Raw genomic sequence first — 24,372 nt, 5'->3', positions numbered from 1 at the left:
TCTCTCTGTCTCTGGTCCTCTCTCTCTCTCCCTCTCACTCATCCTCTCTCCCTCTCTCTCTCTCTCTCTCGCTCTCTCTCTCCCTCTCCCTCATCCTCTCCCTCTCTGTCCTTTTCCCTCTCTGTCTTCCTCTTTCTCTCTCTCTCTCTCTCGTAAGAAAAAACAAAAAGGCTTGGCCTAAAACAGCTGCATGTGTAAGGCAGACAGGACGCACATACACACATACACACACACACACACACACACACACACACACACACACACACACACACGCACACACACACACACATACACACACACACACTCACACCCACACACACACACACACATACACACACACACACACACACACATACACACACACACACACGCACACGCACACTCACACGCACACGCACACACACACACGCACACACACACATATACACACACACGCACACACGCACATACACACACACACACACACACACACACACACACACACATATACACACACACGCACACACGCACATACACACACACACACACACACACACACACACACATGCACACACACAGACGCACGCACACACACACACACACACAGAAGTGTTGCGGGCGACGAGCTGACAGAGCCAATCAGACGGGCCGGGAGGAGATGTAAACGCCAGCTGAGAATCTCGCTCCCGCCTGTTTTCCATGGAAGACCAACACCCCAACCCCCCCACCACCACCCCACCCCACCCCACCCACTCTCCCAGCCCCTCCTCGAGCCATCATGTTCGTCTTCTCCTCCATCCCCCCAGATCATATCTGTTTGAAGAGCTCCTTCGGGACTTCCTGTGTATATAGTTGAAATATCCAAAGAGAAGTTCCCATGGATGTTTTTTTTCCCCCCAGAGCATGTTTTCTGGGAAGCTTGCCAAAAAAAACCAAAAAAAAAACAAAACCTGGCACTCCAAAAAAAAAAAAAAAAAAAAAAAACAGAAAACAAACATGGCATTGTTTTGGTTCTTTGATGTTTAGCGTGTAGAAGGGTTGCCACCACCTTCCCTTGGCGGAAGGCTGGATTTTAGACTCTGGGGATGTGAGTGTAAGTTGGCTGGGGGGTCCTGTGGGGTGGGATAGGGTCCTGTGGAGAGGGGGGGGGGGGTTTGGAGTTCTGAGGGATGGGGGAATCTGTGGGGGTCTGTAAGGGAGGGTTGTGGGGTCCTACTGTTCACATTTGTGCATCTTCAAGCTTTCAGACTTCTTTTTAGCCGGGCTAAAACCCTTATAAAGACTTATTCACTTGTCCTTCAATTTGACTTACAAGCAAATGCAAATGTTGCACTTTTTCTTCGCAAAGCGTGATTGGCTGACGTGATTGATGACGTTGCCAAAACCGTGTTTTGTGCAGAAAAATAATGCAGATAATGCATTTAATTGTCCATCAGTTTCAAGGACAGATGATAATGGAATCCAGGCCCCTGTTTTAAAACTTGCCTTTAACCACGTTTAACCCTTTTTTTTACCTTTGAATTGCTTCTTGTCATGGTGCTTGTTTTCATGTTTTTAAAAATTTTTTTACTGTGCTTTTATTACATTTCTTTGGTTTGCCAAAATTTCATTTTGTACCTGTTTGACTGAGTCATTCTGTTTCCTGTCCCATTTTCACTTTGTGTGCTTTGAAAACCACGCAGCAAAAAGTGCTGTATAAATAAAGTGATGCATAAATAGAAATATGAATAAATAGGTTCTGAGGTCAGTAGACTCTCCTGCTCTCCCAGGTTCCTTTATTGGGGAAGCATGTGCTTTAAATCCATCCTGTCAGACAACTCTCATTACATTACATTACATTACATTTATTCAGCAGATGCGTTTATCCAAAGCGACGTACAAAAGTGCATATCAAGGTCATTGGAACAAGTACAAAACACGAGTTTGTTAAGGTACAGTCTCCCAGCTGTAGTGCTGTAGAAACAGAGAGGTGCAGAGTGCTTATGTTCTTATGAAAAAGCATGTCAGCTTCTCTCTTCAGCTGTACATTTACCTTAACATTTATCTAAACCAACAACAGCAACCACAACAATAACAACAACAACAATAGTAATAATGATAATAATAATAACTTTATTTGAGGAAGTACCGCTTATGAAAAGGTAGCATAATGAAAAAAACATTTAATTGTAATTTTTCAATATTTCAATTCTGGTTAATTATTATGAAATTTCATAAGGGGACAGCAGTGAATGCATTTTGTTCTTTTTGAATATGGCATATATTTTAATTTTGATTGCATAAACCTCTGGCCCGTCTGTAATGACTCCAGCCGCGATGGCTTGGCGTGACAGAGCTGATGTAATCTGCAGGGACGGTGTTGGCCTCTAACATTCCACAGGAGATCAGTTATGGCTCCCGGTGACCCTGGCCTTTTAGCACAATGGAAATTCTTCTTCTTCTTTTTTTGGACAACCCTGTGATAATTACACCTTCGAAAAAAAAGGAGAAAAGAGACAAAGTAAGAGGCAGGCAGTCGAAGCTGGTGGCGGTGTGAGAGATGGGTTTGCTTTGGATAAACACTGCCTTCGCCCCAAAGGGTGTGTTTTGGGGGCTTGCTCTTTAGAACGGATTACGGATTTCACTGTTCACGGTTGTGATTTTTGTAATTGCTTGTTTTTATTTTTTTTTTTTTTTTTTTTTTTAGGGAATTGCGTACATACTGCTTGGTCTGCGCCTCTTAAAATAACACAGTTTTAGACGTAATGTTCCGGTCTTCACCTCATTTTGTCCTCGCTGTGCGCTAGCATTATGTCAGATCGTGAGTCACATTGTTATTGCACTTTAGTCAAAAAAAAAAAAAATTTCTGTGGATTGTCTACAGTTGCTCACTGATATTCTTTCATAAGATCATCTGTTTTTGGTGGGCAGCGTGAATAGTTATGGAAAATTCTCTGGGACTGTCTGCTAAAGAGTTTAAATCGTTTTTTTTACTGGGATATAAAAACAAAGCTATTTCAAATATGTACATGACCCAGGTCTGGTCAAAGTCCTGTCTCACCTCGAAAATACTGCTCTAATTTGAAATTGCACGGTCTGTACTGTTGTATTGGGCGTTATTAGTCATTGTTGTTAAAGGAACTGTGGTCTATATATATGGAAGGGAGAAAAGAACCTACATTGTAACTATTTTTTATGTCAAACTTCATTTAATGGAAAAGCAAAAAAAAAGTTACAGTGGTTTAAGTGGTTGTAGTAGGTGTTATTAGTCATTGTTATTGATGGAACAGTGGTCTAAGTGGTAAAAGTAGGTGTCATTACTCAGTGTTATTGATGGAACGGTGGTTCGAGTGGTAGTAATATGTGTCATTAGTCAGTGTTATTACAGGAACGGTGGTTTGAGTGGCTTGGGTGCTGACGCACGTCTGGGGAGAGCCCAGGACTACAGCGACTGTGACTAATATCTCTCTGATCTACTTCTACGCAACGGGATGATGCGATCAGGGTCTGCAGTCTGGGGGCGGGAAAGAAAATTAAATATAACACTACTAAGTCTGGTTTGTCCAAATATGAAACAAGAAGTAAGCCTCTTTATGGTTTTGTTTTAACGGGTTTGGTGGATTCAAGCTCTTGTTTGCGCAACGCCTTGTTTTGCTAAAGGTCAGATTTTTGTTTCAGGGCCCAGAGTTTAAGTAAATAAGGCCCTGTTTACGGTTGTGTTTTTATGCGACATGCTGTTGTTCTGAGCCTCTGACAAATCCAATATGATGACTCCAACATTTGATGACTGCGGTCTGAAATGCTGGAAATTGGATACGGACCAGATTTGTTCCAAATCCGATTTGAGTCGCATCTGGATTCTGCCGATATTGGATCTGACTACAAACACAGTTTTGCATGTTCTCCTCTCACCAACATTGTTCTGGTAAATAGCATCCCATAATATGCTTTGGGGGGGGGGGGGGGGGGGGGGGGGGGGGGGGGGGGGGAGGCAGGGAGGACACACAATACACCCTGTTTTACAGCTGGGTCTGATTGACCAACTGAGTGCTACAACTAGCAGAAATGCGACTTTGGACAAAACACACAGAAATGGACATACAGTACAACATGTTATAAATCAAGTTAAAGTAGCTGACCACCAGACATATGGGATATATTCAGGATTAGGATTTTTCAGCTGTGTGGGATGTGTGTAAACTGGGCCTAAGATACACATCGTCACACATCGTGTTCACACTGTTCACTCCTTCTTTTTTGTTTCTTACAGAGCGACGGGGTCTTGGGCTGGTGCGAGAGCCACAGAAGATGCTCCCAGGTGAGTTACCTCATGTCTACTGGTTTCCGCGCCAGCGAATTAGTAAACTGCTGATAGGATCGTTGTGATGTCACATTTTGCATAGTGAAGCTCCACCAATCGGGAAGCGCTTTGGCAACAACCAACAGGACGGTGGATGTTGCCGGTTTGGGCCAGCACGACCTTACTCTTTCGAAATGTGCCACCGGGATCTTTAACCCATTTAAGGTGAAAGATCACAAGTGCGCGATTGGAATGTTCTTAACTGAGCATTCTAATGCTGATGATGTAACAATCACTGCTGGTAACCTAAAGCAACGGAGTTCTAGAACACTGACTTAGAACGCTGTAGAAGCATTATAAAAAAATAAAGACCTGCTCTTCTAAGTTTTAATGGCCACGGGGATTTTTGAATCTTGGTACATGGGTGGGATACTCAAATCTGGCCCCCGAAGTCAGTAGTGCTGCTGGTTTTAATTTTTCCTTGCTAGTCAGGACCGAAACACCTGGTGAGGTGAATCTCATTACATTACAGGCATTTAGCAGACGCTCTTATCCAGAGCGACTTACACAACTTTTACATAGCATTTTCACATTGTATCCATTTATACAGCTGGATATATACTGAAGCAATTCTGGTTAAGTACAACGGCAGTGTCCTTGCCCGGGAATTGAACCTGAGACCTTTCGGTTACAAGCCCAGTTCCTTACCCACTGTGCTGGAGGACGGAGTGTAGCACAGTGGGTAAGGAACTAGACTTGTAACCGAAAGGTTGCAGGTTCGATTCCCGGGTAAGGACACTGCCGTTGTACCCTTGAGCAAGGTACTTAACCTGCATTGCTTCAGCATATATCCAGCTGTATAAATGGATACAATGTAAAAATGCTTTGTAAAAGTTGTGTAAGTAGCTCTGGATAAGAGCGTCTGCTAAATGCTTATAATGTAATGTAATGTGCTACACTCCGTCCCTATCTATACAATTGCGGCAAACCAGACATTTTTTTTACGTGCAGGAACAGGTTTGTTTTTAGATTGACACTTTTTATTACGCTCAATGTCATTGAGCAGCCAGTTTTCAACAATGACCAGACTTTCAATTAACTGCAATATCCAGCACAACTGGTCAGTGTCTTTTATTTTTTTACATTTGAGGCATGTAGCTTACATAACATTAACAGCATTTAGCAGACGCTCTTATCCAGAGTGACTTACACAACTTTTTACAAAGAGATTACCAGGAGTGGGGTTCGGACCCACGCGGACATGCGTCCATTGGATCTTAAGTCCAACGCCTTAACCACTCGGCCATCCTGGTACACAATCTCCAGCCAATCAGAGGCATTGGACCTCAGCAAAAGACGGCAATTAAAAACGAGAAGGGCACAGGGTGTTATAGCTGCTGGCTAACACACGGTCATCCCACACCGGCTTGATTCAGTTTGTTGTTACTCAGGCAAAATCCAAAATCCAATCTCTACTCCTTTCGCCGGAAGAGGCCAGAGGTCGGTGCTTTCACATGAACCGCATGCCGTGTCCGCGCACCGAGCATCGCAGCCCGGTCGACTGGCTTGCTGTCGGAGACGCTGCAGGGGACACAGACAGAGGAAGCAGAGGTTACTGGGAGAGATGATTTCTCGCAGCCCCAAGGTTTTTGCCTGGGAGAGACGATCTCATTATCCCCGTGTACTGTACGCGGGGCCTGCAGCGGATTTATACTGCATTCTGGGAAGGGTCCTATCTATCAGTCCGCTGATTAAATCGAGCTCCTGAGATGTTTTCACTTTTATATCAGGCAACCTCTACCGACAGCGACTCCCCTCGTGGTGGTGGTGGTGGAGGTGGGGGGGGGGTAGTGTGTCTGCCTTGGTCTGTTTCTCAAATCGAACCTCGTTTCCCTTTGAGACGGAGAGAGTGTGGGTGTTAGGTCGTATATATTTCGCTTTATGACACTTTAACGCTGCCTGGGAAAGTAAGCAGGTGGGCTGTTCGGTAATTGGTCGCCTCTGTGGGTCGTAAAAAAAAGAAAAAAAGCGAAAGAAAGGAAGAAAGGACGGGAAAGGAAGAGTGTCGGAAATGCTGAACGAACGCCAGCGCCGCGCCGTTAGCGACCGTAGCGGCTTTTATAAAACAGAAGAAGAAGAATCATTTAAAAGCCTTGTGCTTCTCCCCCTGTTATTATTCATCCTGATAACCCTCCCACCCCCCCACAAACACACACACACACACACACACACCACCTCCACTTGGGAGACTGCACACGGTCTGTTTAAATGTGTGTTTGGGGGGGGGGGGGGGGGGGGGCGGAAAGGTCCGGAGAAACGGACAGAGGGAAAAACACGTCTGCTCCCTTGCCTGGGATTTTTCCGCCAAACCCTGTGATGGAGCTGGATTTCCACTAGCCGCCATTTGCCTGGGTTTTTCAGAGCTAAGCCAACCAAAAGGCTCCACAAATGTGTCAATGGAATCAAGTGGGTGGGGGCACACTTACCCATCCCCCCCCCCTCCCCCCCAAACACACATTTAAACTGACCATTTGCAGTCGTCTAAGTGGAGGTGGTGTGTGTGTGTGTGTGTGTGTAGGGGGTGTGTGTGGGGGGGGGTTATCAGAATGAATTGATACACACCCCCTAATTGCTGGCTAATATGTCAGTAAATGTGGTTAGCTTCTTAATGGTAATTGCCTAAAGTCCAGATGTTATTAGCCTGCCTCCCACCCCTTACCCCCCCCCCCCCCCCCCCCGCCACCCCTCCCCCCTCCCTGCCGGGACAGGGGTTAGAAGTGTCCCAGAAAGGTAGTGCGCTCCCTTCCACCGGCCATAATTCTCACACCAGGCCCCTAATTGCTTTCAGCTGGGGGCAGCCGGTCCGCGCTCCGTGCAGTAATAGGTAAAGTAAATGTTGTGCTTCTTGTAAAAATAACGACTGCGGACCCCATTTTTCACATCCTCCCACGTTGAAAACTGCTTTCTCTTCACAGGGCCCCCCCCCAAATGCCCATTCACCCCTGCCCCCCCCCCCCCACCCACCACCACCACCCCCCACAAAAAAACCTGCTGTTTCTTCACTTAAGGAACATGGAGAGTAAATGATTTAAAAAAAAAAAAAAGAAGAAAATTCCAATTTGATTTTGTGAGGATTTTCCATGTTTCCCATGTTTCCTTAATAATGTGGTGTTATTACTGAAGCCCTGTTCTCCATAGGGAGGGAGAGCCGCTGGGGGCATGAGGAGGCGCTCTCCTCTGTCCTCTGAGGAGGCGGGGGGGGGGGGGCAGTTCACAGGGGACGGGACCTCCTCTGGGGGGGGTATGAAGGTTCACCTCTGGGCATTACGGGGGTCCCGGCTGTCAGGGGGGAGGGTGACCCACGGGGGCAGGGAGTCGCGGACAGGAGGCCGAAAACTGAAAGTGGATGTCCAATGTTCCCAAAAAATTCCGGGGCGGGGTCGTTACGCCTCCCGCACCCCGGAGGAACACACGGAGCGTCGCCGTGGCAGCCCTGGAACCCGGATTAACCTCCCGGGAACCTTTGCCCCGAGAGGTTGCAGTTTTTTTTTGGGGGGGGTTGGGGAGTATTTGACCCCACACTGGCCCATTCTACCCCCACTGGCCCATTGCCCCTGGTGAGGACTGTCAGCATGGTGACCAGTGACTAAACCCCCCACCCCAAACAGGTGAACTCCAGGACCTGCCAGCTGACCTGCAGGCTGGTCATCACACTGGGGGGGGGGGGGCACTCTCTGTGTGGTCATTTTGCTAAGCCCCCTTTACTCCAGCTGGGCCACCCCAGCCCCCGCCCACCCCCCCCCCCCCCAACCCTCCCGAGCACTGCTAGGACTTCTGCTAGGAACGGCATTGTGAGAGCTATTGGGGAAAGGGATTGTGGGAACTCTTCTGAATGGCATTATGGGAAATATTGAGAGTTAATCAGTTCATCAGTAATAATAAAATGAATTAACACTATTCTAGAAGTTCCTTAATGCCTATTATTACCATAATGGCAAATTAGGATTTTGATAATTTGCTTGCAGGGGATCAGTCTTGAGTCTGATTTTGCATTAGGACGCTGAAACAATGACAAATATGAAGAATAACAGACTATTTGAGATATTTTTGTTTCCACATGGAATAGAGCAACATACCCCAAACAGAACATATTTTTATTTTATGTTTGTGAGTCAGTTTAAAGTGGAAAGTTTGGAGCGTTCCTACTCATTTGCTGTTTTATGAGAATTCTCTAATGATGTGTCTGTCCAAGCTTATTCACTGTGGTCTCATAGAAAGGACAATAAATGTTTTTTTTTGTCCCAAACCCAGAAACAAAGTTTAATTTAACATTCCCTCGCAATTCTTATCGCTGACACAGCCAATTAAAAAAACCCAAAATCTATTTTTAAATGTATTTTTAATTTTGTTTGCATTTTCAGTCCGACAAGGTATTTAAATATTTCAATTATATTACATTACATTACAGGCATTTGGCAGACGCTTTTATCCAGAGCGACGTACAACAAAGTGTATAACCATAACCAGGAACAAGTATGACGAAAACCCTAGAGAGAAGTACCGGTCCAAGTGCAGGGAACAACCGCATAGTTCAACTATATATATGTGTGTATGTGTGTGTATGTGTGTGTGTGCGTGTGTGTGTGTGCATGTGTATATCTCTAGGTGCAGTGATAGTTCACATATGGTCTCCACATTGCAGCATTTTAAAATAAATCATGATTAGTTACCTTTTGCGTATTGCGAGCACGGCTCACTTATGTTTAACAGCTTGTAAAGCTGTTTATGACGCAGGATTCAGCAGGATTCATTTGAACCATATGACAAAGTGCAAGCTTTGGGAGCCAGGCCGTGCAGTCTTTAACGGAACAAGGCCCAAGGCCCAAGCCCCGAGCCACTTTGGAGAATACTGGTCCGGTTCCATTCCCCGTTCGCCTGAGTTATCGCTCCCCCTTTACGGTCCCTGGGAAGGAATTTTAGGAGTTACAGGACGTTTGAATTAAAAAAAATTTTTTATCAGTACCTGAGTTGCCATTTGAAACTTTTTCGGCTATTTATCCGTGTTCAGAAATGTAGTGTACGTCATCCAGCTCTTTTTGGAAACGCTACGCTGATCAACCCAGATCACGTTCAAATACGTCTTGGAGATATTATAACTGTTTAGGCTGGTAAAATGTGAATCCATTTCTCCCTGCCAGTCCCTGAGCATTTTCAAACAATAATGTTACCGTCCATAATCTGCAGGAATTCTGCTGCTGTCTGAAGGGATACAGATTTAATGTATTTCAGATCATTATCCTAACTGTGCTTTCTACCGAATATCCAGATTTCTCACCAAAGACACTACACGACTGTCCAAGTACAGCAAAGCACTTCAAGGTTTTTACTGTAAAATAACATGTATTATTATTATTATTATTATTATTATTATTATTATTATTATCGGTATCCATCCATCCATCCATTATATATACCCACTTATCCTGGGCAGGTTGTGGGGCGGTGCTGGAGCCTATCCCAGTGAGCATTGGGCGAGAGGCAGGAATACACCCTGGACAGGCCGCCAATCTGTCGCAAGGGAATTATTATTATGATTATTATTATTAACTGAATAAGACCAGTGCATTGTGCTGAAATAAAGAGCTTGTGGTATGGGGGATGACTGTAATGCAGACTGTCAGCGTACAGGCCGCATGGAATCGCTGGACACGCGTGGAACTGTGCGCCTCTCCTCGTCCGAAACATCGCTCCGCATGTGGATTCTTTCTTTCAACCATGGGGGGTATGAGCCCGTGAAAATTAGCATGACAGTACACTAAATCAGCCCCCCCCCCCCACCGGGGGGTCCCTCTCAGTCCATCCATTCGGAGCGAAATAAAAATGTTTGAAAGTAAAATCCGTTGCCCCCCCCCCCCCCCTCCACAGAGCTCGGTCGGCCTCTTTAATCTAGGCTTCTGGGGCGATTTGTGTTTCCTGAAAACTTATTTTATGGATGTATGTTGGTAATCACCCTTACTGAAAAAGAAAAAAAAATCCCTGTGTTAAAGTGTGGAACAGACATCCCCGTCTTTTCCCTACACAAGTAAAAAAAACGTTGCTTTGGGTTGCCGTGACGACGGGGGCAGCGTAACCACTGACATTGTGAGGTATGGTCCACCTGAGCCCAGGTGTGGCCTCTCTCTAGCTGCACGCCACCCAGAGCGTTGCATATTTATTTATGTTTTACTCTCCTTTCGTTTGCTGCGTGTTTTATACAGACCTCTCAACGACGGGTTCCGCAAAAAAAAAATCCTGTCCTCGGTCAAATGGTAAATGGTACCAATTTCGTCTGCCGCATCACACCGATCGCTTTTGTGAAGTCCTCCTCGTACAGCTAATACGCTCCATCCTAGCTACTGCCTTTTCTCATCTCCCACCCCCCACCCCCCCCCACCCCTTTCACCCTGAAGCAATCGTATTATTATTAATTCATTCTTCGCTCTCGCCTTTAGCCAAGGTGATATGCAAGGGCACCAACGTTACATTTTTAACGGTATTTTCAGACCGATAAAAATTGCTTTTGCCCGCGGCTGTTTTACTGAAGGGAAAGCGTAGACGCCTTGCGGAGTACAATGCCAGCTTCTGCGGTTGGCAGTGCGTTGGATGATAGCCTTCAACTCGTCAGAATCTGTTATTGATTTCAGAGTCACGAAATGAGGAATGGAGGTTAACTGAACTGACACCCAGACAGAGAGTTTTGAAAAGAATAGTCGGAACCGGCGATGCATTTGCTGGTAAATTACTTTTCCTTACTTTTTTGAATGATGTGCAATTTAAAATGGTGACAACGGGATTGGCTTAAAGGAGAGTGTTTCCCTCAACACTTGCAGTGTGGTCTGTTAGCTAATGACCTCTGGTGTGGTTTGGCCTTGGTTTGGTTTTTTGTGCTCGAAACAGGAGGCTGTTCTCCTCAGATAGTCTCTGCGTTGCCATCAGCTAATTGAAAATATTAACTGATCAATTCAATCGCCTAAAACCGATGGACTACAACCCTGGTCCTGGTTTTACTATAGCTTTAAGCTTAAAGTTATTGACCCTATGGGGTAATTTGTCCTCTGCATGCGGCCCATCCTAATTACTTAGGAGCAGTGGGCAGCCACAGTGCAGTGTAGTGTATGGCGGCTGTGTAGTATAATGGGTAAGGAGTTGGACTTTTTACCTAAAGGTAGCAGGTTTGATTCCACACTGCCGCTGTACCCTTGAGCAAGGTGCTTAACCTGCATTGCTCCAGTATATCCAGCTGTATAACTGGATACGATGTAAGGCGCTCTGGATAAGAGCATCTGCTAAATGCCTGTAATATAATGCAGTGCAGCACCCAGGGATCAACTCCGGTTCTGAGGCCAGCGCCTTGGCAGGAGTATACCTCACCTGACATGCATGTCTTTTGGTGTGGGTTTGCTCTGCAAACACGGGGGAAGAACACGCAAACTCCACGCAGAGAGGATCCAGCCAGCCGGGACTTGAATCCGGAACCTTGTTCTCGCAAGGCGACAGTGCTAACCCGCTGCGCCACCGTGATTTTTCTGTGACTTGAAAAAGAAAAAAGAATTTCAGGGGAAGTTTTCATCCTCAGCTGAACGCCCACCATTGAGTCACGGAATGTTCGTCCTTCACACACACCCTGTGAGAGAGTGACAGTTGGAAGCAGGGGGGTGACAGCTGATTCAGCTGATGGAGTGACATGACTGACAGTTGGGGGGGGGGTGTTCAGGAGGGGGGGGGAGCACCACAGTGCTGTGGCAGGAACCCCGGGGGGGCCTGGAGCTGCAGGACCATCAGGTCTGCCTTTGGCTGACAGGCAAGGAGCCCTGCGGGTACAGGGATGTCTCCTTATTCTCCAAACGAAAACGAGGGTGGGAAAACAAACCCAGCTGCGCGCTTTGCGGCCGGGTCAAGTTCGGGTCCTCTGGTCGGCCTGGCCTGGCCTCGGCCTGTCCTTCACCCCTCGTGTGATCCATGGGGCGCCAACTGCCCCCCCCACAACACCCCCCCCCCCCCCCCCGAACAGATTTAAATGGTTATCCCACGGCCCTGTTGCAATTAGCAGGTCGGTTGCCACAGAAACTCACCAATTTCTTGTCCAGTATTCAATCAACATTTGTCCTTAATGTTGACTTTCAAGCAAACACAAAATGACCGACTGTCCGACTCTTTCAGCACAAACTCAGCTCGGTGACTGTGTGTTAGCACTTGCTTAACTAGTCAAACTGTGTCGTGAAGGAAAAAGATTCTTTCTGGCTCTTTCATTGGTGGTGGGTGAGATGAGTTCCCACTCATCACTGTAACATCACAGGAGCAGCTGCGTAGAAATGTCAAATAAAACTCCTTCCTCCCAAACTCTGGCTCTGCTAAACTTGGTGCGACACCCTTTCTTTTCCCTTTGGTGTCCCATGTGCCTTATCCCAAATTTGTGTGATTGATTTTTTTTGGGGGGGGGCCTGGGTAATCCGGCCCGTTCGGGAATCTCTCTCTCTCTCGGTCGCAGACGCGCCCAGCAGGTCGCTCTCGTTACCTGTGGAATGCGCCTCCCGAATCTGATCGATTACGGAAGGCCTGACAGCTGAAACCGAAGACCTGAAGGTCCGGGAGTTCAGGGAGAGCCGCGATCCACTCGCCATTCAGGGGTTTTTTTTTTTTTGGTTTTTTTTTTGCTCTTCCCCTTCGTCTTGCAGATAAAGTCGCGGACAAAAAAAATAAATTAATAAATAAGCACCCGCGAAAGTCGTGTTTGACCGGAGCGCTGGTGTGATTTCCCCAAGCAGGACATAAATCAGTTCCTTGGGAAATATTCGAACCCAGGAGGATTCTGGGAAGACAAAGTTCTGTGAAGGAGAGAGAGAGAGAGAGAGAGAGAGAGAGAGAGAGAGAGAGAGAGAGAGAGAGAGAGAGAGAGAGAGAGAGAGAGAGAGAGAGAGAGAGAGAGAGAGAGAGAGAGAGAGAGAGAGAGAGAGAGAGAGAGAGAGAGAGAGAGAGAGAGAGAGAGAGAGAGAGAGAGAGAGAGAGCGACGTGACTTTGAGTGAGCGTTGCCGTAGCGCCCCATGCCGGGAGATAGCGGGGGATCCGAGGACCTGAGGGAGTAATTTTACTGGCGGGACCAGATGAGCCATGTTGGCCTGTCTGCAGTGTGTGTGTGTGTGTGTGAGCTCACCCACACACACCCTCACACACACACACACACACACAGCAGACAGGGGAACACGGCTCATCTGCTGTGTGTGTGTGAGCTCACCCTCGCCGCCACATCTGAAGGGCATTAGCACCTGGGAAACGCACGTTGGCGCTTTTTTGGCGTGATTTATGTGCTGCCCCTCAACCCCGGGCCGCGGTCTTCTGGGGAGCGGAGAGGGGCGGAGAAACGAGGAGGCTGTCAGGCTTGTCTTTTTTCGGAGGAGCCGTTGGCCCCCGTCACCCTGCCCCAGTCCCAGCCCCGGCAAGGCTAAACCTCTCACCTTGCAAGTGGAGACAGATGGAGGTGGGGGCTCGTCCGGGATTGGCTGGAATCAGACCGTTTCTTCAGCTTTCTCTGTCCATCTGCGATACCTTTTTTTTTTTTTGGTTTCTTTCTAAATTACTGGAGAGGGAAGCTTTTTTCTTTTCTTTTTGAAGTGTCGTCCATATTGCCCGATAGACCTTCCACCTTCCATCCTCCCCAATTTTTTTTCCCCCAAAAAATCCAGGAAGTCTCCGCCCCCCCGTTGTGTTTTCAGGGGCAACCTGCGACCCAGCAGGAGTCCAGTAAAAGTTCTGCTTTTATGGCCGTAAGGTTGATGGATATCTAAATCCGGGACCGATGACTTAAAAGAGCGTCGTTTATCATCGCACGGTCTTACCGCCTGGCAGCGAGATCTAAACAGTAGCATATTTCTGACCCACGGCAATCGAGCCATACGTTAAGCCTCCGACGACTCACTTACAGTATCTGTCCGTCGCAACATTGGCGGTGCCGTCCAAAAATTCCGTTGACTGCACGTTAAAATATGGCTCCCATGTGTCTTGGCTTGCGGATGGAGTCTTCGCTAGATGAATCTGTTAGCTACCTGACGCTCAGTGACCCGGGGAAGGCTCGATACACCCAGTTAACTTTATACCGTTGAAGTTACCTCACGGGACGTTGCTTGGCAATTTAATTTATCAACTGGCACGGATGAGCTGGAATTCCGGAATCCAGGATGAGCAGTAGCCGTGGCAACCAACAGCACGATAGAACCGCGCGGCGGGTATCGGGGCGTGGACCACACTGGAGATGAGGCCCGGAGGAGTTTCCCGGTGCGTACCCGCCGCGTCCGTGAGTCCAGGGGTACTCCGAGCGGGAGGGGGGGGGGGGGGTAACACGGTGTCTGGCGCTTGGGTGTTCTTTTTTTCGCGGGCGCTAAGACATTCCCCAAAGAACACGTCTACACTATCCAGAAGCTTCCGTCAAGGCCAGAGCGAGCCGAGACTGAGGGGCGAAGACATGAAAGATGGGAGGAAAAATAAAGGACTCGAAAGTTATCACTGGCCAGCCAGAAAGCTAGTCATTTGTCATTCTTCCATTTTGTACAGTTCGGGCTTCACGTGAAGACTTGGATCAGGCACTGTGGGTTGGGCAGCAATCTTACTCATGTTGCATTGGTGGGGGGAAAAAAGGCAGGTTTAATATTTTACTATTAATAGTAAAACCATTCTGTACATTTTTGGAGTGTGAATTTGGCAGTAGTTATATAAACATTTTCCTGTAAAATTGAACAAAAATATATATTTCAAACAGTAGGCCTGACCATTCGTGATCTACACAGGAAGCACTTGTGAGGTTGCTATGGAACAAGAAGCTAACATTGAGAAACCACAGCTTTAATATAGCAGCCCCTTTGTTTTGTTTTACATTTATCAAACCGCGCTAATACGCTGTGGTTAATAATATAGCAGCCGCTTTCTTTTATTTCACATTTATCATACGCTGTGGTTTATTTTCCTGCCCGTTCACCTCCAGAATCGTAACCGAACCTGTCCGACCGAAAAAAAAAAAAACAGAAAAAAAAACCTTTTCAGCTGAAAAGGTTTCACCTGATTTATGCGGGTTTTCCCAAATGAAAAGGACCTTCGTAGCGGCGGCGCTATCGACTTTACGATGCCGACTCGCCCTTCGCCTTCGTGAAATAATAGAAACGAGGGGGTCTAATTGTAAGCAGATGCCTAAGATGATTTTTTTTTTTTTTTTTTTTTGGGAGAGAGACCGTGCGAGACCCTGCCTCTCTCTCTCTCTCTGGACCCCCGACCGAGCGGAGGCGCATACTTGAACCTGCGTTGCTCCCATTAACAATTGCTATTAATTTCGGTAAATGGGGATTATGTTTTCTCTTCTTTGAGGCACAAAGCCAGCCACCTAGCCCCCCCCCCCCCCCCCCCCCCACCCCCCCCCCCCCCCTCTCGAGGGGCAGGAGTAAATCGAGGGGACGCTGTGTGTGGATTGACATGGCAAGGAGAGCGGGGGGGGGGGAGGGGGGGGGACGCTGCTGGAAACACTAAGCGGTGGGATGGGCGGGATAATCTTCCGTCTTCTGGGAGGACGTGGTGAAGACGAGCAGTGGAGGAAGCAGACCCTCAAACCAAAACCAGAGCCTCCATTTTGTCTCGCTTCACCTTTTACATTAAGAAACACGTGTTTCGGGACAAACGTGATTTTGGGGTCTGCGAAAGGTACCGGATCGTGGGGAAACCGAACTCTTGTCAAAAGGGATGTCATGAGGGCGGCAGTGTAGCACAGCGGGTAAGGAACTGGGCTTGTAACCGAAAGGTCACAGCTTTGATTCCCGGGTAGGACACTGCCATTGTACCCTTGAGCAAGGTACTTCACCTGCATTGCTTCGGTATACATCCGGCTGTATAAATGAATATAATGTAAAAAAGAAAAAAAAAAGAGAATGGTAAGTAAAAGTTGTGTGAGTCGCTCTGGATGAGAGCGTCTGCTAAATGCCTGTAGTGTAATGTAATGATTACATGTGCTCATCGCGGTACCACAAGAACTGGCGATCATCTGGAGGAGCTACACTGATGTGGAGCACGCAAACGTCCCGTGTTTGTCCCGCTTGCCAAACCTTGTCCTGTTTCGTTGCTGCCTACAAACATGGCCTTTGAAGCTGCCAAGGATAGGGAATCATTCAGAGGCATTTCTAGGTCATAAAATGTTTAGCAGAAGGATTATGGTCCAGGTATCCGCCACCTTTTACATCTTATCTGGGGCACCAGCTTTGCGAAGAGTGTCAGGTGTCGGTCACAATAAAAGAAAAGCACTAGCACATCAGTGCCCTACACGTCCTCAAATTAGTGCAGTGGATAACCTTCGACAGTAGAAATAAGAGGTATATTCTTATCGCCTCCTTGCAAAGGGAGGACCTTTTTAAAAAAAAAAAAAAAAGTTGTTGCGCTTTGAAGCAGGGGGAGAGAACCGCGGTCTGGATTCTGTTTTAGGACATAGGGACAGATTTATGTCAGCCCTTTTTAAACCCCCCCCCCCGCCCCACCCCTCCTCCTCCATCCCTTGCTTCCTCCTTGCCGTTGCCGGGTAACGTGTTGTCACGTTTGACGACTCGCAGACGCTCAGTAGCGTTCGTGCGCGCGTTTGATGTGTGCGGGGGACGCTAGCTGCTAGCACGGCTGGGAGATGCCCTTTGCCAACAGTGATCAAGGCCCCCGGGCTCTGCAACACTGGCCCCCGGGGTCCCCCCCCCCCCCCCCCCCCCACCGCGGCCTTGGCTCGGCGTGATGGCGCACGTCCACGCCCGGGAGCAGCCCTCCCGACCTTTGACCTCCCTCGCGGCCTCATTTGACGGCCCTGTACCCCGTCCGCGCAGCCAGCAGAGGCTTCGCTAATGAGGTTGGGGAGGGGTTGTGTGCACACTCGGGGAGGACCTCACCCCCAGCGTCCTCCGACGGCAAGCCGCCATACGCGCCATGTGTGCCTTTTTCAAGGGTGACCGCTTAGAATGGATTTCTGTAATTTGCGCTGTCATTATTACCGTGAATTATTTAAGGTTTCCCCCCCCCTGCCCTCACCTTGTTATTTTAAAGGCTCCTGCAAAAGGATGTCAGGAAATTAGGTGACATTGAACTATTTTTTTTAAAGAAGAGTAATTTTTTATATTTTTTTCTTCTGGAATCAGAAGGAATTAGCTCAAGGCAACTGGATATGTTTCTACGTTTTTATTGAGGGGTTTCTGAACAAGCAGCTAATAAGAGGACCCTGACGTTCGCTTGGCTTGGATGTGTTTTTGGAGAGGAGATGATTCGCTCGTTCCTGCTTTGCTCAGTTTCCAGGCCAGACCAGGGCTCTTCGGGAGAAAAAAAACAAAAAAAAAAGAGTTCAGCCAAAAGAAGTCTATCTTTCTAGGGAAGGGAATGGATGGTGGCAGATGTCGGAATGATGGTTGGGATAACGCGGAACAGATGTCTTAATGTTCTCCAGGCCTTTTTGGAGAAGCGTACCGACGCGGGTCCTACTGAGGGGGCCGGGGACCTGGCTGTGAGGAGGCACCTTTGATAAATTAGGCTGGAGTCAGGCGAGGGGAAGCCAGTGCCAAGCAGAGGGCAAGAAGAGGAGAAAGCACACACACACACTCACACACACACACACATACAAACACACACACTCACACACTCATACACACACTCACACACACACACACACACACACTCATACACACACACACGCTCACACACACACACACACACACACACTCATACACTCATACACACACTCACACACACACACACACACACACATATATACACACATACAAACTCATACACACACTCACACACACTCATACACTCATACACACACTCACACACACACAAACTCATACACACACACACACACACACACACACACACATATATACACACATACAAACTCATACACACACTCTCACACATACACACACACTTATACACTCAAACACACGTACACACACACACACACACACATACACACTCATACACTCAAACACACACTCACACACACAAACTCATACACACACACACATATACACACATACAAACTCATACACACACACACACACATACACACTCATACACTCAAACACACACTCACACACACACACACACACACACACACAAACTCATACACACACACACACATGCACACACACACATACACACTCATACACTCAAACACACTTACACACACACGCATGCACACACTCACTCACACTGGCACACACACACACTCACACACACACACACACTCATACACACACGCAAACACACACACGCATACACACACACAAACACAGCCTCTCACGCACATGCACACACACTCACACACACATAAACACGCAGATACAGACATGAACACACACACTGACTCACACACACACAAACGCACACTCACACACACAAGCACCCTCATACACACACACACATACACAAACATCACTCACATATCTATTTTTATGAGACTTCAGGTCATTCTGAAGGAAAACAGAACAATACACAAATCTTGTAACACTATTAAGACCTTCACTGTGTCCATTTTATTCTGCATAAAAATAGAAAATCTGTTTGCTTTACAAATGCTATTGTTGATTTAATGTGGAAAGGCACATTCCAACCAGCATCAAAGCCTATTTTAGAATGATAGATTTTCTTGGATGAAGCTTTAGATCTTGAAATAGTGGGCCTTAATGTTCAGCTCTAGACTGGACCGGCTCGTTTTACCAGGGTCCCGCGAGGTTAACTGAAATCCTTCGGCCACCTTTTGCCTGTCATCCGGGTCGTGTTCAGGTACGCCTGTGAGCGCCGGCCCCCGGGCCAGGTGTCTGTGAAAGACATCATCCCGCCACATCTCGTCAAAGATAAGACCGCCCCCCCATACCCCCGCCAGTCTGCGTGTGTCCAAGCAGACAGAGCAGGGACCGTAACCGTCGCCAGCTGAGGTTTTTTTACGGGTTGCTGTCCGGATTTGTGAGGTTGCAGGGAAGTGACCTGTCCTGGTGCCGATTGGGTGGTCGGTTTGTGGGCAGGAGGGGAAGGGAGGGGAGGCGTCGGGGGAACCACAGATGCCTAACAAAGAGTTTTTACGGCATTTGCTTTGTAACACGCTTTTAAAAAAATCCCCGCCCTCCCCCCAGTTTGGAATGCCCAGTCACACTCATTGCAATCTCTGTGGTAGAATCGGGAGAGACCAGGCAAGCGTACGGTCTCCGCCCAAGTACGTGATGTCATCGCTGCTTCTTATCGCACCGCGTTTCACAAGTCAGGCTCACACAGACACGAGTGGGAGGAAAGCACTTTTCATGAGCAGCTCAACAGGTGGACCTGCAGGCCCTCGGTCTGACCAGCAGGGGGTCGCCGGTGAGCGATGAGATGAGACTGGTCAGAATCAGCATATAGCAGACACATTGAATTCTTGAACATATGACCAAATTCTCTGTTTTTTGCGAATGTGGCAAGACAGTGGTTAAGATGAGGAAATAAAGGCAAGAAGCTGCTACATTTTCCTCGTTTGTGGAAGTAAACACTCCTGTACTTTTCTGTGTACGTCATTGTATTTTATGACTGCATTGATTCTGTGGTGTATTTGAGGTGGCGCGTACTGTCCTTAATTCAGTTTTTTGTTTGTTTGTTTACTTTATTTGCTTGCAGTGTCTTCAGCCTTGCAAGGAATTGTGGGAGCTAAGGAGAGTTGCATCACATAAAGCTTGTGAGGTAAGCACTGTGATGGCATGTTTTCTTTTTGGGACAAGGAGGGGTGGGGGGGGGGGGGGGGTGGCGTGGAAGGGTTTGGGGTATGGAAGGTGAACACTGATGAAAGTCGGGGTCTGCAAGAGGTGCTGGAAAGGTATGGGGTTTTCTGGTTTTTGTTTTTATCTTAAATTGAACAACCGATTCGGGGGCCAAAAGAATGTTATGTATGGTATGTTACATGTTCAATCTCCTCATCCTGCCACTCTCAAAGATTATGGCTGCAGACCAAGAAGCAACCAGCCCATTCAGTTCCCAGTTTCAATTCTCTGTCTCAATTCTCAGTCTAAATTCTCAGTCTGAATTCCCAGTCTCAATTCCTAATCTAAATTCCCAGTCTCAGGTCCTAATCTAAATTCCCAGTCTCAGTTCTCAATCTAAATTCCCAGGGTCAATTCCCAGTCTAAATTCCCAGTACCAATTCAGTCTAAATTCCCTGTCTTAATTCTCAGTCTAAATTCCCTGTCTCCTGACCACACCAGCTCTATTCCATTGAACCAAAAACTTTCTTCAAGGAAGACCTTTGATGGGAGGGGGAGGTGGCGGGGTTCCAAATGATTATGCTCAGGAATATCGCCCCTTATCAAGTTAAATTATTTTTGCCTTTAATCATTCCACGGCGAGAGCATGTTTAAAAGGAAAACCTCGCGTGTCTCCCCGGTTTAAAGACGTCAGACGGGGGGGGGGGGCGGGGGGGATGTTGGGAATGCAGCGTTCTGACAGAACCGCAGAGGGAGAGAACAGAGGATAATTGAAGGCCATTAGATGAGTCCACAGTCCGCACTCTTTGGGTTTGTGTCCGCGCATTAACGGCAAACGTTTTCGGGGGCGACGGGGTTTTTAGCGATGACAGGAAAACGCCGTTCCCGCACTTTTTACGGTGTCAGAAGGCATTAGCGGCGCAGAGCGAGCTCGACCCTAACGAAGCGCCCTTCTCAGCTCGTAATCGGAACAGTATTGGAGGTCGTCCCTCCGAGAGTGTGTCGTGTGTGTGTGTGTGTGTGTGCGTGTGTGTGTGTGTGTGTGTGTGTGTGTGCGTGTGTGCGTGTGTGTGTGTGTGTATGTGTGTGTGTGCGTGTGTGTGTGTGGCTTAGCCGCGTCGTCGCGGCTGGGTAAGTATCCCGCCACGCGTTAATGGGACCTGCTATTAGCGCTGACGAATGAGGCCCTGGGCCTGTCCCCACCCTTCCTGAGCTCTGTGATTCATTCAGTAAAGGAGGCGGGGGGGGGGGGGGGGGGTGAACGCGGCTGCATCGGACCGGAGAAGTGTTGAGTTAAGTAATACTTGGTGGTGTTCCTCAAATGAACAGCTTTCAATTGGATCCAGCCAGCTCTGCTCTAACCCGCCAACCCCCCCCCCCCCCCCCACCACCACCCATCCCCCTCTCCCCCCCCCCCCCCCCCTGCATCCCACCCCGCCTCCAGCTGTCTCGAAGCACAGGCTCTCTGTCTCCTCTGGGTTTGTTTCGGGCAATTACCAGGAAGGTGCCAGCGTTAAACATACAGCGAGAGTCTGTGTTCGGGCAGAAAATAGCCTTGGCAGGGTAGGGTTTAGGGTTAGCATTAGCCGCTCACTCGCGTAGCCAGGGGGTGGACAGCTGTCTCGACTGCGTTTTTTTACCCTCTGAATAAAATGCCCCTCAAACCGGGGAAAATGTCTTTGTGAGACCCGTGGCCACACCGTAAACAAAACACATTTTTAGGCCCTTGTGGAGTTCCAGTTCAGGCTTGGTGCAGTGCTGGATGCTCTCCTGTCTGTATGTGAATGGATGAGCCAAGACAGACCGGACTCCCCTTTCTCCTCCTTATGTATTCTCATGTTCTTATGTTCTAGATGGGCTGAATGGCCTGTTCTCCGTTTCATGTTATTTTGTGTGCTTTGATAGTTAATTCTGGCTGCCCCCCCCTTCCTCCCCTGTCCCACAGAAGCATCACGAGTGTGTGACCAGCGCGGAGTTCCTGACCTCGCTGCAGGCGCTGAAGCAGGGCGACTGTCCGCCGGCCCAGAAGGCCGCGGGGTTCGCGGCGGCTTGCGTGGAGAGCTGCAGTGCGGACCGCGAATGCTCGGGCACCAAGAAGTGCTGCTCCAACGGCTGCGGGCACACGTGCCAGGCGCCCGCCAACCTCTACAAGGGTGGGTCTGCGTGTGTGTGTGTGTGGCACACGTGCCAGGCTCCCGCCAACCTGTACAAGGGTGTGTGTGTGTGTGTGAGTGTGTGTGTATGTGTGTAAGAGTGAGTGTGTGTGTGTGTGAGTGTGTGTGTGTGTGTGCACCCGCCAACCTCTACAAGGGTGGGTCTGTGTGTGTGTGTGTGTGTTTAAGCGTGCGTGTGTTTGTGTGTGCGTGTGTGTGTGTGTGTGTGTGTGTGTGGGAGGGGTGGGGGGCGGATGTTTGTGTGGTTTCTTATTTAGGTTAAGCACCCCCTACATTATGTTCCCAGGGGTCTGCGGACCCCCTTGTTGAAAAGAACAGCGCCCAAGAACGGCGCCTTAACAGGATGAGCCACCCAGCAGCCCACACAAGTTCTGACTGCACCACCTTACAAAAAGCTTCCATATCTGAGACAGTAGTCGAGCAAATCCAAGCCTTTTCCCAATATAAACACGCACCCGGCCCCCCGGCAGCACTCTGCAAGGGGGGGGGGGGGGGCTCTCCCCGTTTCTAAAAACGCAGCTGAACTTACTGGCCCATTTGCTCTCAATGTACTGTTTCCTTTTGAACTGCTGCTTTTACTGTTTAATGCCCCCCTCCCCCCCCCCCCCTCTGGAACAAGAGCGCATGCTTTCATCCTGAGGCAGAATCAGGACTCCCATTCATAAAGCAATGAAGGGCAGGATCACTGATATGAGATCAGTTCAGCCTTTTGGTTCTTAATGGATAAGGATAGGATGCAAACAGGATAACAGACCTTTAGAATACAGGCCCCTGATCCACAATCCACTTCAACATTTTAGCTCATAATGGATAAGGTGAAGACATAAGGCATTGAATTAAAACACTAATGCTTGATGTTGTCTGTTGATGTATGTGGCTAAACGCAGGCTAAGCGCATAGAGGGACTCTATGTGTTGTTGTGCATATTGGCAGTTGCAGGTTTTATTTGGTTTTTGTCTGTTTGAGTTTGACTGCGGTCGGCGTGCCTGCTGTGTGGTGCATTAATGGGGCGTACCATTGCTCAGGGAAGGGGGGGGGGGGGTGGGCTAGGAGGGGGGTGCGTTTACGGAAATGGTTTTGTTTCCTCACAGGAGACAGAACAAACTCTTCTGCCCAATCAGGAGTGTAGAATCTGACTTTTGAGTGTGAAGCGTACTCCTCAAATGCAGTGAGTAGGCCGGGGGGGGGGGGGGGGGGGTGTTCAATCCTATCCGAAAAAGGGCTGGTGTGGGTGCAGGTTGTTGTTTTAGCCCCAGCAGTGTGATACCTGATTCAACTAATGAACTCTTCAGTCAAGACCCTGGGAACTAGAGTCAGGTGTCTTAGTGCTGGGGCTAGAACTAAAACCTGCACCCACACCAGCCCTTTTTTGGATGAGACTGGACACCCGTGGACTATGCAGTTCCTCCTCAACTCTCCACCAGCAGACTGCTCTAGAGCGGATTTGGAAAAACCGGTCCAGTAGCTGTCGAACCTGCAGCTGTGCTGACAGGCAGCTGCTGACCACTGTATGCTAATTGGCTGTAGTGTTCGTCTGTGCTCTCCTAATTTAATAGAAGATGAACCAGTGAATATATTTGACCTTTCCACATTGGGATTAAAAGACAAAAACAAGGGTGATAACGATTGAGTTTAAAAACAAAATCTTAAAAAGACAAATTGACCTCTGACCTTTGACCTCTGCCTGTCAGGTGTCCCCCTCAAGCCCAAGAAAGACATGTCCTTTGTGGAGGACCTTTTGGGTCAGCTGGAGGTGACATGGATGTCCAAGTTCAACGTGTCAATCGAGCCGGTGCTGTACGTCCTGCAGAGGAGGTGGAACTACGGAATTCACCCCAGCGAGGATGAGGCGTCATCCTGGCAGACCATTCTTATGGTAATTACTTCTATGGTACTACTATAGTAAATGTTTCTAAGGTAAATATTTCTATGGTATTTTTTATGGTAAATATTTCTCTAGTTGTTAGTAGTTCTTCTTTTTCGTTATTTTTCTGTAGTATTTCTTTCGGTAACACCTCACAAAAACAAATTAATAACTAAAATAAATGAATTTTCTTTTTGGGACATTGCAGTTGAGAAGTTGAACTGCTGTGAAATTTGCAGTTTGTAATTTGCAACCTGGATTTTTATGAATGGCTGGCACCTGATGATGGTTTCAGGTAATCGATGGCAAAG

At 48.0% G+C, this 24,372-nt stretch overlaps 1 protein-coding gene and 1 non-coding gene across 2 annotated transcripts in view; one reads left to right on the top strand and one right to left on the bottom strand.

Annotated features, from left to right (window-relative positions):
* Positions 1–24,372, top strand: part of anos1b (anosmin 1b) — a 58,786-nt gene that overhangs the window by 9,836 nt on the left and 24,578 nt on the right. The window contains exons 2-5 of the mRNA XM_035414086.1: positions 4,229–4,276; positions 19,944–20,006; positions 21,969–22,176; positions 23,889–24,073. Of these exons, the coding sequence (XP_035269977.1) occupies positions 4,229–4,276; positions 19,944–20,006; positions 21,969–22,176; positions 23,889–24,073 (504 nt within the window). The remainder of the gene's footprint in view (positions 1–4,228; positions 4,277–19,943; positions 20,007–21,968; positions 22,177–23,888; positions 24,074–24,372) is intronic.
* On the bottom strand, positions 5,489–5,571 carry trnal-uaa. Its single transcript has one exon. It is a non-coding gene; the product is annotated as a tRNA-Leu (tRNA).

Source organism: Anguilla anguilla, chromosome 4, assembly GCF_013347855.1.
Source record: "Anguilla anguilla isolate fAngAng1 chromosome 4, fAngAng1.pri, whole genome shotgun sequence".
NCBI classification, from domain to species: domain Eukaryota; kingdom Metazoa; phylum Chordata; class Actinopteri; order Anguilliformes; family Anguillidae; genus Anguilla; species Anguilla anguilla.
This window is presented reverse-complemented; position numbering and strand designations above follow the sequence as displayed.